At 36.5% G+C, this 15,177-nt stretch overlaps 2 protein-coding genes across 2 annotated transcripts; one reads left to right on the top strand and one right to left on the bottom strand.

Moving 5' to 3' along the window:
* Positions 1 to 1,289: 1,289 nt before the first annotated feature.
* Positions 1,290 to 5,359, bottom strand: LOC108375053 (colorectal mutant cancer protein-like). Its single transcript, XM_017631129.1, is given in 11 exon segments — positions 1,290 to 1,790; positions 1,857 to 2,112; positions 2,115 to 2,485; positions 2,549 to 2,686; positions 2,747 to 3,057; positions 3,117 to 3,274; positions 3,335 to 3,451; positions 3,454 to 3,508; positions 3,571 to 3,776; positions 3,862 to 4,132; positions 4,689 to 5,359. Coding segments are annotated over 11 exon segments (2,460 nt in total). The 5' UTR covers positions 4,980 to 5,359; the 3' UTR covers positions 1,290 to 1,504.
* A 2,575-nt stretch (positions 5,360 to 7,934) lies between these two features.
* Positions 7,935 to 14,863, top strand: LOC108375052 (protein polybromo-1-like). The gene is given in 6 exon segments (XM_017631128.1): positions 7,935 to 8,561; positions 8,734 to 9,154; positions 9,208 to 10,902; positions 10,905 to 11,936; positions 11,939 to 12,268; positions 13,885 to 14,863. Coding segments are annotated over 6 exon segments (4,929 nt in total). The 5' UTR covers positions 7,935 to 8,015; the 3' UTR covers positions 14,790 to 14,863.
* The last annotated feature ends 314 nt before the right edge of the window (positions 14,864 to 15,177 follow it).

Below are 15,177 nucleotides of genomic sequence, written 5' to 3'. Positions count from 1 at the left end.
AAATGGGGATTACTTTCTTCCCGTTTTTCTTCTTATTCTACTGAGCTAAGGTATTGTCAAATCGAGCTGTCACAACTGATACCACCTTGTATTATTGCATCATGCATTTGGTCCTAATTCGATTCCGAATATAAGACCCCTTTTAGACACGTCAAGTCTGCGAGTTCAGGCGCGAATTAAGTTTTTATAATCCAATCGACCAAATTTAAACTTCAATGTGCGCTTCAAAATATTCACATTTTAAGTACATCACACTTTTTATTTATTATTGCAATAATACAATTTTGCTCGGCATCATCTGCGTGTGGTATATTTAAAGTTTTAAATAGAAAATTTAAATGAATTTTACCTAGGTTATGACTTTTATAAATAATATATTGTATACATATGTGTGTTTTTTTATATTTTTGAGAACATACAAAATAAAAATGTGCAAATTAACAAAATAAAATTATATATAGATAAATGAATCTCTGAAGCATGATGCATTAATTAATAATAATCAATTGAATTATGGCTCTGAAGTCCCTTAAGAACTGTATGCCGAATTTATAAAAATAAATATTTGTTAAATTAATCTCTTGTATTTGAGAAATTATTCAGTTTAAATTTATATTTCTACAAAAACTTTTTAACTATAATTTTATTTGCTTTTGAAGCATAAAATAAAAATATCCCATATCGACCACAATTTTTATTAAAACGATTTCGTCATCTTTGAACCTATCATTCTTGCTTTGAACCTATCTGGGACTTTGAAATCAAATACATATGTACATCATACATACTTATGTAGTTCTTATAACAAGCAAGACTTTTGTACATACATTGAATTTGGCCCTTGATATCAAAATTTTTGTTAAATATTGTTACCTACCTCATAACTATCTCATAAAAACTTCAATTCGATTAGAGTAATTTATTCCAGCGCATTTTGTACATTAGTAATAATTTAACAAGCAATATGTATCTAATTACAAAAAAAAATATATATATATATGTATATATGTATGCGCATGTTCATATGTAGGTGTATATGTTTATGAGTACATGGAATCAAATGTGATACCTACTTATATATGAGGACTTGAGAGCCAGAGAAGACCGACATTTAAAAAACTAAAAAATTCAGGTAAAACTTAAAATGCATTTTAGTGAACTTTTCTGTAAAATACCGTAATTATTATTTATATATCCTTCTTTCTCATCTTAATCAAACATTATTTTATAAGTAGGCTCCTCTCTGGCTCTCATGGCCACATATGTATGAAGCTGAAAAGTGTATGTTTATTTTAAGTATTACATATACGTTGTCATTCATTCTGGCACATAGGCGCCCGATTAGCTAAGCGAAGCGGTAAATTAACGCGATAAATGGCACACTTGAATGGATTAGATTAATGTAGAAATTTAAGATTCAATTTGGCGTATGGTAGGCTAGAATAACAGGAAACTGAACTCAATTGCAATTATTGTTGCAAACATTGTTCTGCTATTTACTATTCTAAAGAGTAGTCTCAGGCACGATCTCTTGTATTTTTAGTTGCGACTCATATGTTAGTACTTCAGAGTTTTTTGATTTTAAGCATTGAGGCTGCTGTGATACGCGCTCACAGTCTGTAATACTTTTACTGAAATTATCACGAGTAATGCAACTCTCATTGACATAAAATTTCTCTCCATTAGTTTTATGATCCACCCCGAAGGACATTTCCACGATTTTCTGTTCTAATCTCCGAACTCGTGCTTGATATCTGCGTTTGTTTTGTTCCAAAAGTTGTGTTAAATTTCTTAAAAAGAAAATATGTATATGTAAAACTTTTTTTTTTTAATCATTATAAAATAACAACACTTACAAATTTGATTTTTGCAGCTCTTGAATGTTATTCTGCAATTGGATGTGGCGTTCATCGGCACTAAGCTGAGATGCGGTTACTGATGAAATCAAAGTTTGAATGCGACTTTTGAGTTCGGATTCTCGTGTTAACGCTTCGACTAGTTGCTGTTCAGTGAGCGCAACATGTTCGGACTCTGAGTAAGACACCCTATTTTCTGCTATCTGTTCGCGATGGAAAAGTGCACTACTGGCGTCTGTACTGATTTGTAATTCATCTGTAGCTGCAGCTGCAACTGTTGTAATGTTTCTTCGAGTGAACTATTACGTTCAGTAGCTAGACGTTTTTCTACCTCCGCAGATTCAACTTTTGACTTCAAATTGATATTTTCCTCCCGCAAATTTAATAACTCTTGCATAATTACAGCCATTTCGAGGTCAAATTGTGCGTTATGCACTTGCTCAACCATTCCTTTGCCACACTCGAGAGCTTTCCGCGATTTTTCATACAAATCACTAAATGGTGATTCCAAGTTGACAATTGTATTTTGCACAGTCGAACGACGACCTTTCAACTTCGAAACGTGATAGCGCAAGCGGTTGTCATCATCGGCGGTCCATGGTGTCCAAACTTTGTCCGGAATACTAAAGCTGTAAATATAAATATAATTGAATGGATTAATAAATTTTTTAGCAAATATGCTGATAGATTACGTAGATTGCCAAGGTCCCAAGCTATTTTCACAAGTATTCTTTTCACTTTCGAGCCGATCTAGTAGGTGCCGTGCAACTTTCTCTACAGCTCTTCTACTTTCTTCGGCACCAACGGACTTTTCTGTCATCAATGCTAACCTAAAGTGTTAAATTTATTATTAGCTTTAAAAACAAACTACTTTACAAAGATGTTCTTACTTGCTCTCTAACAGTGCCAACATGACATCATATGCTTCGATAGCTCGATCACTGCAATTTACTGCTGTTTGTAAAGCAATCGCATTTGATTCATATTTACCACAAAGAAGATACAAATGGTCGCAATGCTCTTTACATTCATCTAGAGTAAGTGAGAGGATAGTGTTTCGCACTTTTAATTGCTCAATTTTGCGCTGAAGCCGCTGTAGCTCGGTATCCATGTGTGATACTTCTGCGTAACTATTCGTCATACTCTTGTCATACGTCTTAGAATCTATAACCATACTTTCAACCATATCCTCTTTCTCATGCTATCCACAAATGTGAAGAAATATTTAGACTTGCCATAATTAACGCTCAAAATACCAACCTCTGCATTTAGAATATCCGACAAAGTTTTTGAATCTTCTTTGCTATGGATTGATTTAGTTCCACATTTTAACTTTACACGTTCCGCAATTTTCGCTACAGGTGGCGGCACGTGAGGAGTAGAAAGCAGCTCGTATTGCTTTTGCGGTGTTACAAAATCTGAAAAACCCTTCATATTAAAATATGTCTGTGAAATAGTCCACAGTGTTTCCTAAAGACCTGAGTGTAACATACCTTCTGGATCATTCTCACTGGGTTTTTCATCACTTGAAGTTTTTTGATTCCCTTTTTCTGTGATTTGTTTTTGTTCCTTTGGAATAAGTTCGTTATTAGCATTTCTGACTGTAGAAGAGCGATTTGCGCTTTCAAGTGAAGCACCTCTTCCTGAAGAGCCTTATGTTGGGAAAATAAGATTAGATTTATGTAAACCGAAATAAGGACTTTATTATAAATACCTCAACCTGTCCTTTGCACACCACATCATTGATTCTTTGCTGTTCCGTTATGTCAATGTCGCAATGTATGTTGTCACTAGCGCTATGGCCTTCACATATCGACTGTTCGGCTCCACTCTCTACCAGGTCAGTTTGACATTCCGCATCCGGATTGGTTAAATTAAGTTCGGAATTGTACACAGACACATCTTCTTGAAAACTCAACTCTATAAATTTGATGAATTAAATTAATTAAAGGCAGAGTTGATGCTGACTTAGCACATTTTAGTCACAACAAAAAATAAAACTCACCACTTTCCTCTGGCTCGTTTTCTTCTGGGATTACAGTTTCTTGTTTTGCTCGCAGCTTCTTACTTAACTCTGCTATAACACAATGCATTTCCGTAATGCGACATTCGTGTGCTGCACTGACCACTTCTAAACGTCGGAGGCACAAATCCTTCTCCCCATTGCATTCTTCTAGTTTTCGCTGCAAGTCTACACGTTGCTGTTCTGAAGTTTGAAGGCGTTGCACAAGGTCTCGCACCTGAACTTCTAACTGTTGCAGTGACAAATTTTCAACCTAAAAAAGCAGTATGTAGTATTTTTCTCGGTGTTACATGTGAGTAAGTTAATTAATTATGTGAAACTGGGAATCAACTTAAATAAATATTGTCCTACTTTCAAATTACGCATTGGTAGCGGCTGTGAAATCATCGCAAACTCCCATTCTGTAGGCAGAATATTTTCATTATATTGCTGTTGTTGCCTACGTTGCTGCAATTCGCTGCAGCACATGCAGCTCAAACTTCTTGGAAGTGGTGGCCAGTATTCCATGATCATATTAGTACGACACTGACTATTATATGTAAAGAGTTTGTCTTCTAAAAATTTAAGTTTTACGTTCCCAATTATTTACATAAAAACCGTAACTTGCACGCACGTCATTCAAAGGCAAAACTTTGTAACACACTCTGGCTTTTGTACTGACCTTGCAGTTTGTTCAAATAGGCGGCCTATCATAAGTGCACTTGCGCAGTGATACTTATATCAATAATCAGAAACAAAAACAAACTACCCGTTTACCACCGCTACTACTTTGCACTTATTAGACAGAAGTTATATCTATGGCTATTTACCTTTCCAATGTCTAGTGTGGAACAGGAGCTAATGTTGTTATCACTTTCATTGTTTTCGCGTTGTGTGTGGTCGGGCGATTCGATTTCATTCCAGATGACTATATCCCCTGATCTCGGGACATGCCCGCCTACAAATGCTATTTCGGCGGCATTGTTTGCCAAATGAACCTCCTTAATGTTGCGTGATATGCTACGGCGGGCGTTGCATTTCGTCTCGGTAGTGTTTCCTTTGGCCACATCTCCGCTGCGCTGAATTTTACTAACGCGTGCAAGATGCACATCGTTAAACATATTTAATTAAGATATTCTGTTGCTAACAGATATGCGGAATCAACCACTTCATAGGAAATGTTTTTTTGATTCGCCCTTTACCAATCACTGCCCCAACGCCCAGACTTTTCCGTACTCTTCACATGATTGTGGATGCGAGATTCAATCGAATTCACATAACTTTTTGTGGGCTCCTTGGATACTTCAATATCAAAACTGCTAACTTACTTATGATATTGTTATTATTTGTTCTTAAAAATTGTCTGCGATTTTCAGCATAAAATTACGAACAAATATAAATGAATTGTTGAAATATATACGACAAAAAGAAGAGCGATAAAAATACTGAAATGTAAATAGGGAAGCAGAGGGAACGTCAAAAAATATGCATCTCCATAATCAGAAAGAGCAGGGTTTGAATTGTCGACTAAAAAATAGCTCGCGTATAACGCATATTGCTGCAACACGTAATTCAAGTTCACTTTCGATATATTGCCCAAATTAAATTGTCGCAATCATAGCCGTAANCACAAGATCACGCGGGAAGGAAAGAACGAAAAAAGTTATTTTCTAGCTGCCGAAATCTCGACGCCATCTTTGTTGTAAGAAGTAAACAACGAAGAGAACAAAAAAAAACCGCGTAATTGTTGAACGCATGAATAACCATTTTTATTCTACAAACTCTTTTATAAATCATGTCGTTGTGATAAATTATTCTTTACCTTATGTGTACACACGTTGTCACAAGCGAAAATGAAGAAAATTCCAGTAAAAAGCCACCATCAAATTGTAAGCAACGAAATCAGGAAATCAGAAAAAGTCCGAAGTAGTCGGATTAACCCTGGCTTTCAGTAAAGTTGAAATTAGTCAAGAACGTAAACCTACCGGTACGTAAACCCGAGTCAGCTGACACGATCTGTCTTACCAAAGCGCCATGTAAATGAAAACTCAACAACGCAGAATTTTCTGTAGTTGTAGCCCGTAGCGCAGAAATCTGCGGAATTTAGATTTTTCCGTGTCAGCTGATTTCTCCTTCTTTAGATGGTTGCCACTTCGTCAGTTTTACAGATGGTAAAAAAGATATAAGTTCCTATTCAAAATATGTTTAAAATATTTGAAATTTACTATTGAATAAGGTTTTTGTTGAAAACTAAGTAGTTTATATTTAGCTAAAGTCTATTATAGTTATTTTAGTTGAAAGGGTAAGTTTATGAAAAGGCATTGATGATTGGCAACAGTGTAGTAAGCAACACTGAGGGCTCCAGTAATCGAAAAAAATTCTGCGTATACAGACTGCGTTTAAGTATACGTTCTGCGTTCTCGACTAATTTCAGCATAAATTTTGGTGGTNTTAGTTGAAAGGGTAAGTTTATGAAAAGGCATTGATGATTGGCAACAGTGTAGTAAGCAACACTGAGGGCTCCAGTAATCGAAAAAAATTCTGCGTATACAGACTGCGTTTAAGTATACGTTCTGCGTTCTCGACTAATTTCAGCTTAAATTTTGGTGGTGAACTTGGATTTTGAGACTATTTGGTATTCAGTACGCTATCTCACGTCTCTTGTCTCAAAAAAAGTCACTAGCTTTGTTTCTTAACCGATAATTATCACATATTATCACTAATTTCTGCTGGAAAGCGTTTCTTAACCCAAAAAACTAGCAAAAGCTAGCTGCTCTCTCTCGTTCTTACGCTCTTCTATTTTTGGCTCTCCTGCTAATTTCTGCTAGTAAAATTTTTACTGACAACGTGTGCACACATAAGGTAAAGAATAATTTAACACAACGACATGATTTATAGAAGAATTTGCATAATAAAAATGATTATTCATGCGTTCAACAATTACGCGTTTTTTTTTCTCTTCGTTGTTTACTTCTTACAAGAAAGATGGCGTCTTTTCTTTCTTTCCTTAAGAGCAGCTTCTATATAATTAGGGACCCAAATTTCGATACGATAAGATACCATATCGATACTTTTGGCATTCGATACCGATAGTTTTACTCGATAGTTTTAAAACGATATTTTTTTGAATCGAGTAGCAGAATCCTAGTAATGTACTTGCTTTCATGAACCAATTAGAACAGATCTGACCGGTTGAGAAGCAGCCATTTGTAATAGCAATTGAGAACAAAGTGTGTGACGTTCGTAATTTTAAGTGATTATCGAAGTGAAGACTTTCAAGCACAATTAGGGGTGTATAGTTTTTCGATTAGGTTATTTATAACTTGATTGGTTAATCGATCATTTTTTACCACAATAAAAGTAATCTATAACCTTTATTAATTTATAATTTATTANATTTGTAATAGCAATTGAGAAAAAAGTGTGTGACGTTCGTAATTTTAAGTGATTATCGAAGTGAAGACTATCAAGCACAATTAGGGGTGTATAGTTTTTCGATTAGGTTATTTATAACTTGATTGGTTAATCGATCATTTTTTTACCACAATAAAAGTTATCTATAACCTTTATAAATTTATAATTTATTGNACACAGCAACAACGTCATCACGAGATTCACTTAAATGTTTAATTTTTTCTATAAAATTGAAGATNATAATTAATCGATTATTGATTCACAGCAACAGTCATCACCAGATACACAGGAACAACGTCATCACGAGATTCACTTAAATGTTTAATTTTTTCTATAAAATTGAAGATGTATGAAAACTAAAATATAATCGTTATTTTCGTCAAATATTTACTAAAAAATTATCAAAGTTTATACGTTCATTCATTTCTGTGCGCTTTACAACTATTCATCATCATTTGGTGAAATAAATCATGTATTTCAAAGAAATTTTTGTTTATTTTGGAGATAAATCTAATTTGTGAAAAGTGAAGTAAAACGAAGTAAAATGAAGTGATGAAGTGAAGGCTTCCAAAGTGAAGTGAAAAACTTCAATTGAAGTGACAGCGGCAGCACTGGTGCCATCGATAGTTTTCCAGCTCTAGCATATATAGATGATTTGGATGCATCGATATTATTTTTACATTCCTACTGTACATTTTAAATCGTTTGGTGTGTTTTCGTGTCCTTTCCAATTTTTGCCCAAAATGTTGAGCCGGAAAAGACGCGCTAGTTCGATTTCCAGTAAGCAAGATGAAGATCCTTTGCAAATGGATGATTCTACGCCGGAGCAGTCACCAGTTTTGCAAACCTCAGTGCGCAAAAAACGCCGGCTGGACCCTTCAGAACTGTGCCAGCAGTTGTACGATTCAATACGAAGTCTCAAAAAAGAAGATGGCGCTACTTTATGCGACTCTTTCATACGTGCTCCAAAACGACGCCAAGAGCCTTCGTACTATGATGTTGTGGCAAATCCTATAGATTTATTGAAAATTCAGCAAAAATTAAAAACTGATTCATATGACGATGTAGACGAATTGATGCAAGATTTTGAACTGTTGGTAAAAAATGCTAAAGCTTTCTATAAGCCAGATACAGATGAATATCATGACGCTGAAGCACTTTGGCAGCATGTACTTGTTAATAAACATAGATTATTGGAGTCGAATGGTATTGTTGAAGAAGAGCCAAAGTCAAAACGTCTTTCACGAAATCCAAGGCGTTTGACTGGATCCGCTGGTAATAATGGCGGAANATAAGCCAGATACAGATGAATATCATGACGCTGAAGCACTTTGGCAGCATATACTTGTTAATAAACATAGATTACTGGAGTCGAATGGTATTGTTGAAGAAGAGCCAAAGTCAAAACGTCTTTCACGAAATCCAAGGCGTTTGACTGGATCCGCTGGTAATAATGGTGGAGCCGAAGCAGAAAATGAACCTTCACGACTCGATGACGACCTAAATCCTTACGAAGAACTTTTTGCCACTGTAATGACTGCGGTGGACTCCACTATGAATGATCGACCCCTTCATCGCATGTTTCTTCTACTACCTTCTAAGAAAATGTATCCTGACTATTATGACGTTATTGAGCATCCCATAGATTTAAGACTAATCGCGACAAAAATTCAGATGAATGCTTATTCTAGTCTAGTGGAAATGGAAAGGGACTTGTTACAAATGATGAAGAATGCTTGCCAGTTTAATGAACCTGGATCCCAAATTTACAAAGATGCTAAAACACTTAAACGCCTTTTCACGCAACGACGCGTTGAGATTGAGAGTGGAAAAATTAAGCCCACGCGACGTATAAAAACGCTTTCAAGTGCAGCAATTTCTGGTGAGTACGGAATTATTCACTTTTAGAATTTTCTAACCGAATTCTTTGTTCAGCGATGAAGGCGATGAAAGAAGACGTTGATAGTTCAGATGATGAAGAAACCAGCAAAAAGGGGGAAGGCCCTATGTGGGCGTTGTTTGATCATTTGTATAATGCGCCTGGATCGACCGAGCATCCTGGTGCAACGGGTCCTCCATTAGGCAATTCATTGTGGAAGCTGCCGGTTCGCCGTTTTCATCAAGAATACTACGAACTTATTAAACGTCCTATCTCCATGTCTCAGATACATACAAAACTCAAAAAAGGGGAATACGCAAATATAAGCGATCTTACAGCTGACCTTTGTCTTATGTTAGATAATGCTAAAAAAGCATTTCCGCCAACACATCGCATGCATAAAGATGCTGTAAAAATGTTAAAAATTATGAATACAAAGTTAGTAGAAGATACTTTGGAACCGGAGACGAGCGACATGGAAGACGATGGTGATATCGAAGCTGATTGCGAGGATACTTCGGCTAGCAATAGTGTACCGAGGAAAAAGGGCCGCCCACGTATAAATTCTAACAACACAAACACCCCAAATACACCGAATAGTAATTCACCCAAGTCAAGTCGGATTCCAATAAACGCTGCTATAAAAAGGAAAATTTTAAGTATACAAAAATATTTGGTTGACTTCACAATCAGCAATCGAAGGCCCATTGAGTTGTTTATGGAGAAGCCTCCACGAAAAATTTATCCAGATTACTATGATATTATACAAAATCCGATGGATATGAATACCATTGACCACAACATACGTTGCGATAAATATGCGACCGTAGAAGATGTAGTGGCAGATTATCGTCTTATGTTTTCTAATTGTAGACAATATAATGAAGAAGGATCAACCATTTACGAGGACGCCAATAATTTAGAGAGAGCTTTGAATGAAAAATTGAAAGAATTCCCCGGTTTGGCGGACATTAAGAAACCATTGCAAAAGTTATCCAAACCTAGTGGTCGAAGAAAGACCGCTGTGGTTGAAAAATTGTGGCAATTTTATGAGACAATAAGAGAGTTCCAAGAACCAAAAGGTAAACGGCAATTGTCATTGATATTCACCAAGCTTCCATCGAAAAACGAGTATCCAGATTATTACGACATTATAAAGGAACCAATTGATATGGAGCGTATTGCGCAAAAATTAAAACAAGGCAGCTATGAGAGCGTCGATGAGTTAGGGGCTGATTTTTTACTGATGCTTGAGAACGCTTGCAAATACAATGAGCCAGATTCGCAAATTTACAAAGACGCTCTGGTACTGCAGCAATTGACACTCCAATTGAAACAAAGCCTACGCAGTGAGCATTCATCGATACCAGATGTGTCGCTGGCGGTGCAGGAACTGTTCCTCAGCTTATTTACGCAACTCTACAATCACCAGGACGAAGCCGGAAGATTCTATTCTGACTCTTTGGCCGAGGTACCGGAATATGACGAAGTTGCTGATGCAAGCGGTAAATTTACTAAAGTTCGTGGAATCTCATTAGATTTAATCAAACGTCGTTTGGATAAGCTTGCCTACAAACGCTTAGATATTTTTCAAGACGATGTATTCTCGTGTCTCGAACGTGCACGACGTTTATCGCGTACTGATTCTGACGTGTTTCAGGATTCAATTGAACTACAGATTATTTTTATTAAAAATAGGGATGAACTATGTAAAGATTCATTTAGCTCGCCAGCACTAATGTACACAGTCGGTAATTACTTGCTGAGGTAGAAATGATGCGCCAACAGAAACTTGCACAAGAAGACCAGGATCAGGAGGATAAGGACGAATTGGATACTGCAGCAATGCAAGGCGAAAGTATGACTATCAACCAAAATGTGTTTTCTCCTGGAGACTTTGTATATTTTCAATTACCGGAAAATAAAATACCTGGTATTGCTTATATTGAGCGCCTTTGGACCACAACAGATAACGTGAAGTGGATGTATGGTGCAGTTTTTCTACGTCCACATGAAACTTACCATGTGACAACTCGAAAATTTCTTGAAATGGAGGTATTCAAGAGCAGTGCTTCCCAGACGATTCCTATGGACAAAGTGCTCGGCAAATGCTATATCATGCACATAAAAGACTACATAAAAATGCGACCAGAAGGTTTCGCTGATAAAGATGTATTCGTGTGTGAATCGAGATACAATATCCGAGGGCGCTGCTTCAAAAAATTTAAAGTTTGGCCTTTCGTTCGCGAAAACGATCCAGTTCGTTTTATTACGCGCGATGAGCCATTAGAATTGCGTCGTGTAATGTCCGTTTTTAAAGAACGCATAGAAAAGCACAAAGGCGAGTTGGAGGAACTAAAACTTCAGGAGACACTGGTGGAGAAAGAAAAACCCAATGTCGTATGTGATGCACCGCCTATCAATCCTGAACCGAATAGTGTTTACTATCAGCAATTTAATACGATTTGCAGTGGTGCTGTTAAGATCGGCGACTTTGTATATGTAGCTACACAAAGTGGAAAACAATCAATAGCGCAAATCCATCAAATATGGGAACACTCAAATAAGTCTTATTTCAAAGGACCTTGGCTTTTGGCGCCAAATGAGATAGTTTCGCCATTAAATAAGCAGTTCTATCGCCAGGAAATCTTATTGTCGACAGTTGAGGATATTAGCCCCTTAATAGCTATTGTTGGACGTTGTGCAGTGCTTGAGTATGCAGAATACATAAACTGTCGTCCGACAGAGATTTCAGAGAGTGATGTTTATATTTGTGAGTCCGTTTACATGAGTTGAAAAAATCCTTACGTAAACTCAACACGCCTGGAGGTCTACGTAAATTTCAACACAGTGTTGAAGTAACTCAAGACGAGATATTTCATTTCAAAACTCCTATCAAGCCTTGCAAGGAACTTAAAGGCTCAGATGTCAATGAAAATTTGGGTATGCTTGAAGATTCACTGGATGGCAATCCGCCATCAGTTAATTCGGACATAGCCGCAATATCATCGCCAGCACCTTCGGTATCATCTACACCGATATCCTCCAAGGCAAAGAATAAAAACACTAAAAAGAGTCTTACTGGTTACATACTTTATTCGAGTGAAGTACGCAAAGGTGAGTCATAAAAAAAATTCAATTAATACAATTCAAAGGTCGCAAATAACAGTCAAAAGGAAAAAGAGATCTTCAGTAAATTGGCTTTTCGAAATTTTTCAAGAGCGTTTTCTTTTTTTTCGGAAGGTTTTTGGAACTCGACGTTTTATTTTTCGGGACTTATCTAAACTGATCTTTGGAGATTTTGTGTTATTTGACGGGACCTTTGGAATTTTTCGAAATTGTTCATGTTTATCTGTCGGGGAATTTTTGGGAGCTTTCGGTTTTTTTCAGGACTTCTCGTTTTATTTTTCGGACGTTTATGATTTAATCGGGCTCCAATTTAATAGCTCCAATTTTAAAATAAAAATATTAAAATATTGAGACCGATAGAGATCTTTGAGATGAGCATAACGGTATACTTTTTTTTGACGAAAACAACTTCAAGAGTTACCAAAGGTCAATGTTTAAATTAAGCATTTTTAAATAAAAAATTCTCAAAAACATATGCATGTATTTTAAAACTCTGGTATTATCTCAATTCCCTTTAATTTGATATATTCAGCTCAATATCTCTATCGATTCCCATTTTTTTTTTAATTAGAGCTATTCTGCGTTTGTTCCTTCTCTGAGGACCGATTCGCGATTTTTTTCGTCGTGTTTATTAGTCGAAAATTTTTGGCTCATTTAGGGGTTTTTAGAACTCTTGGTTTTATTTTTGGAACTGTCAGGATTTTTTTGGACTGTTCAAAATTCTTCGGTTTTTTTTTCGGCATCTTATCAGATTTTCCGGGTCTTTTCGGACCCGCCGGGTTTTTCGGGAACTGTCATTCCCAAAAATATCACATTTCAATTTTAACTTACCTTTTATGAATGCAAAAAAACTTCAAAAATGATAAGTGGGTTGGCATTTATTTATTTTTACCTTAAAAACAGATAAAAAAAAACGGAGTTTCTGCCTTAAAATTATAATAGTTTTATAGTTTATTTCCACCAAGTCTTAACTGCAGTTTATGCCTATTGGAACAAGAAGATTACAACTCGAAGGGGGAGGGGGAGGAATTACCTCCTACTAAGTACGAGCAAACGAAAGGAGAAAAGCAAACACTAAAAAAATAAACTTATCTGAGCTCTTAACTGCAGTTAAGCCTCTGGTAGAAATAGGCTATTAGGGCTTCATCTAAAATTCATTTTATTATAAATTAAAATCCAACTATGTAATTGAATTAAAAAAAGCGGCATAAAAAATTGGCGGCTACTGTTAATAACAGAGCACTGCTATTAACCTTCTTGAATACTTGAAATTNACTAAAAAAATAAACTTATCTGAGCTCTTAACTGCAGTTAAGCCTCTGGTAGAAATAGGCTATTAGATTGATCATTATAAAATATATATTTGGTCTGGGCTTCATCTAAAATTCATTTTATTATAAATTAAAATCCAACTATGTAATTGAATTAAAAAAAGCGACATAAAAAATTGGCGGTTACTGTTAATAACAGAGCACTGCTATTAACCTTCTTGAATACTTGAAATTAGTTTATTTTCGATCTTATACATTCATATATACATAAAAAATAGCGATGAACATAATTACGATTTTAAAAATATGTATGTATGTATGTTTCCATAATAGGAATTAGCCAGAGCAATCCTGATGCTTCGTTTGGCGATATTTCACGTATGGTGGGCACTGAATGGAAGAACTTGCCGGCTAGTGTCAAGCAAAATTGGGAAGATCGCGCTTCACGATTAAATGAGGAATCAGCCGCCCGTCGCGAAATCGATGAGAGTTTGAATTGTGGCGTAAGCGGTAGTCCGGGTCCCAATGATCACCAGAATGGGCACGTATTTGAATGTCTATGGGACAAATGCGATTATCAATTCGAGGACGCTGTTGATTGTATGGAACATTGTATCCAAGATGGCACAGGGCATATTCAACGGACTGTCATGCAAGGCAACGATACTGAACTCACATGTCTATGGCGGGGCTGTATTCGCATGAAGAAGAATATGCAAGCTTTTCCATCATTGTTGCGATTGATCAAGCATGTCAGGGAGGTGCACCTAAGCAAGGGCGGTAAAATTATTCCTGCAAGTGAACGCAGTAAGAATTATGTGCCTCGAAAGAATCAGAAGACACACGGTGCGCAGATGAATTCACACGGTCAACTGTCAAATATGTCTCCCAGGGGTGAAAATGGTGCTGGCTCTCAGTACGCAATGCAAGTTTTGGGACCACCACCAGAGCCAATGTTTGTTACGGTGCCACCAAGACCACAGCGCGTACTCCATTCCGAGGCATATATTAAGTATATTGAGGGATTGCAAAATCATTCAACTTCTTCACAGAAGCCTGCTTGGAAGAATTCATTGAAAAAAGCAACTCCGGCAAATGCTACTGCTAAAACGGGTTTACCTACCCATTGGCTAGGGAAATATGCGGAGGGCAACGCTGACGATATGGTATCAGCACTATGTCATTTGCGCAATTTTATGATGGATGATGCACTTAAAATTCATCGTAGCTGCTACTAATTACAATTGAAAACATAAGAGCCTGTCAGACGTGGCTATATTTCCAACTTTTCCACGCAATTCGCTGTCAAATTGAGAAAGAGAAATTATATTTCGTCGTGTGAACACCCAGAAAGACCTTTCTATCACTTTTCGAAAATCAGGTTCAGAAATTCAAGTTGCAAGGTGTGACTGCAACTGAAAGAGCGATAACGATTACGGAAATATATTTTAAATTGCTCGTGCTGCATTAGCCAATTTTATTTCTGCTGCAACTGCTGTCCAACTTAATCCATTTTTACCATTAATAACACGGTGCTGCAAAAAAAAAAGAGTCACGAAATACACCCGAAACAAAACCCAGTTGAGGTAGTAGGTATGGTCGATATTTGTGCCAGTGAAATACGGT

Source organism: Rhagoletis zephyria, unplaced genomic scaffold (assembly GCF_001687245.7).
Source record: "Rhagoletis zephyria isolate East Lansing unplaced genomic scaffold, Rhagoletis_zephyria_1.1 Rzeph_scaffold_08436, whole genome shotgun sequence".
NCBI lineage: Eukaryota > Metazoa > Arthropoda > Insecta > Diptera > Tephritidae > Rhagoletis > Rhagoletis zephyria.
Note: the sequence above shows the minus strand (reverse complement) of the source record. Positions and strands in the feature narration are given on the sequence as shown.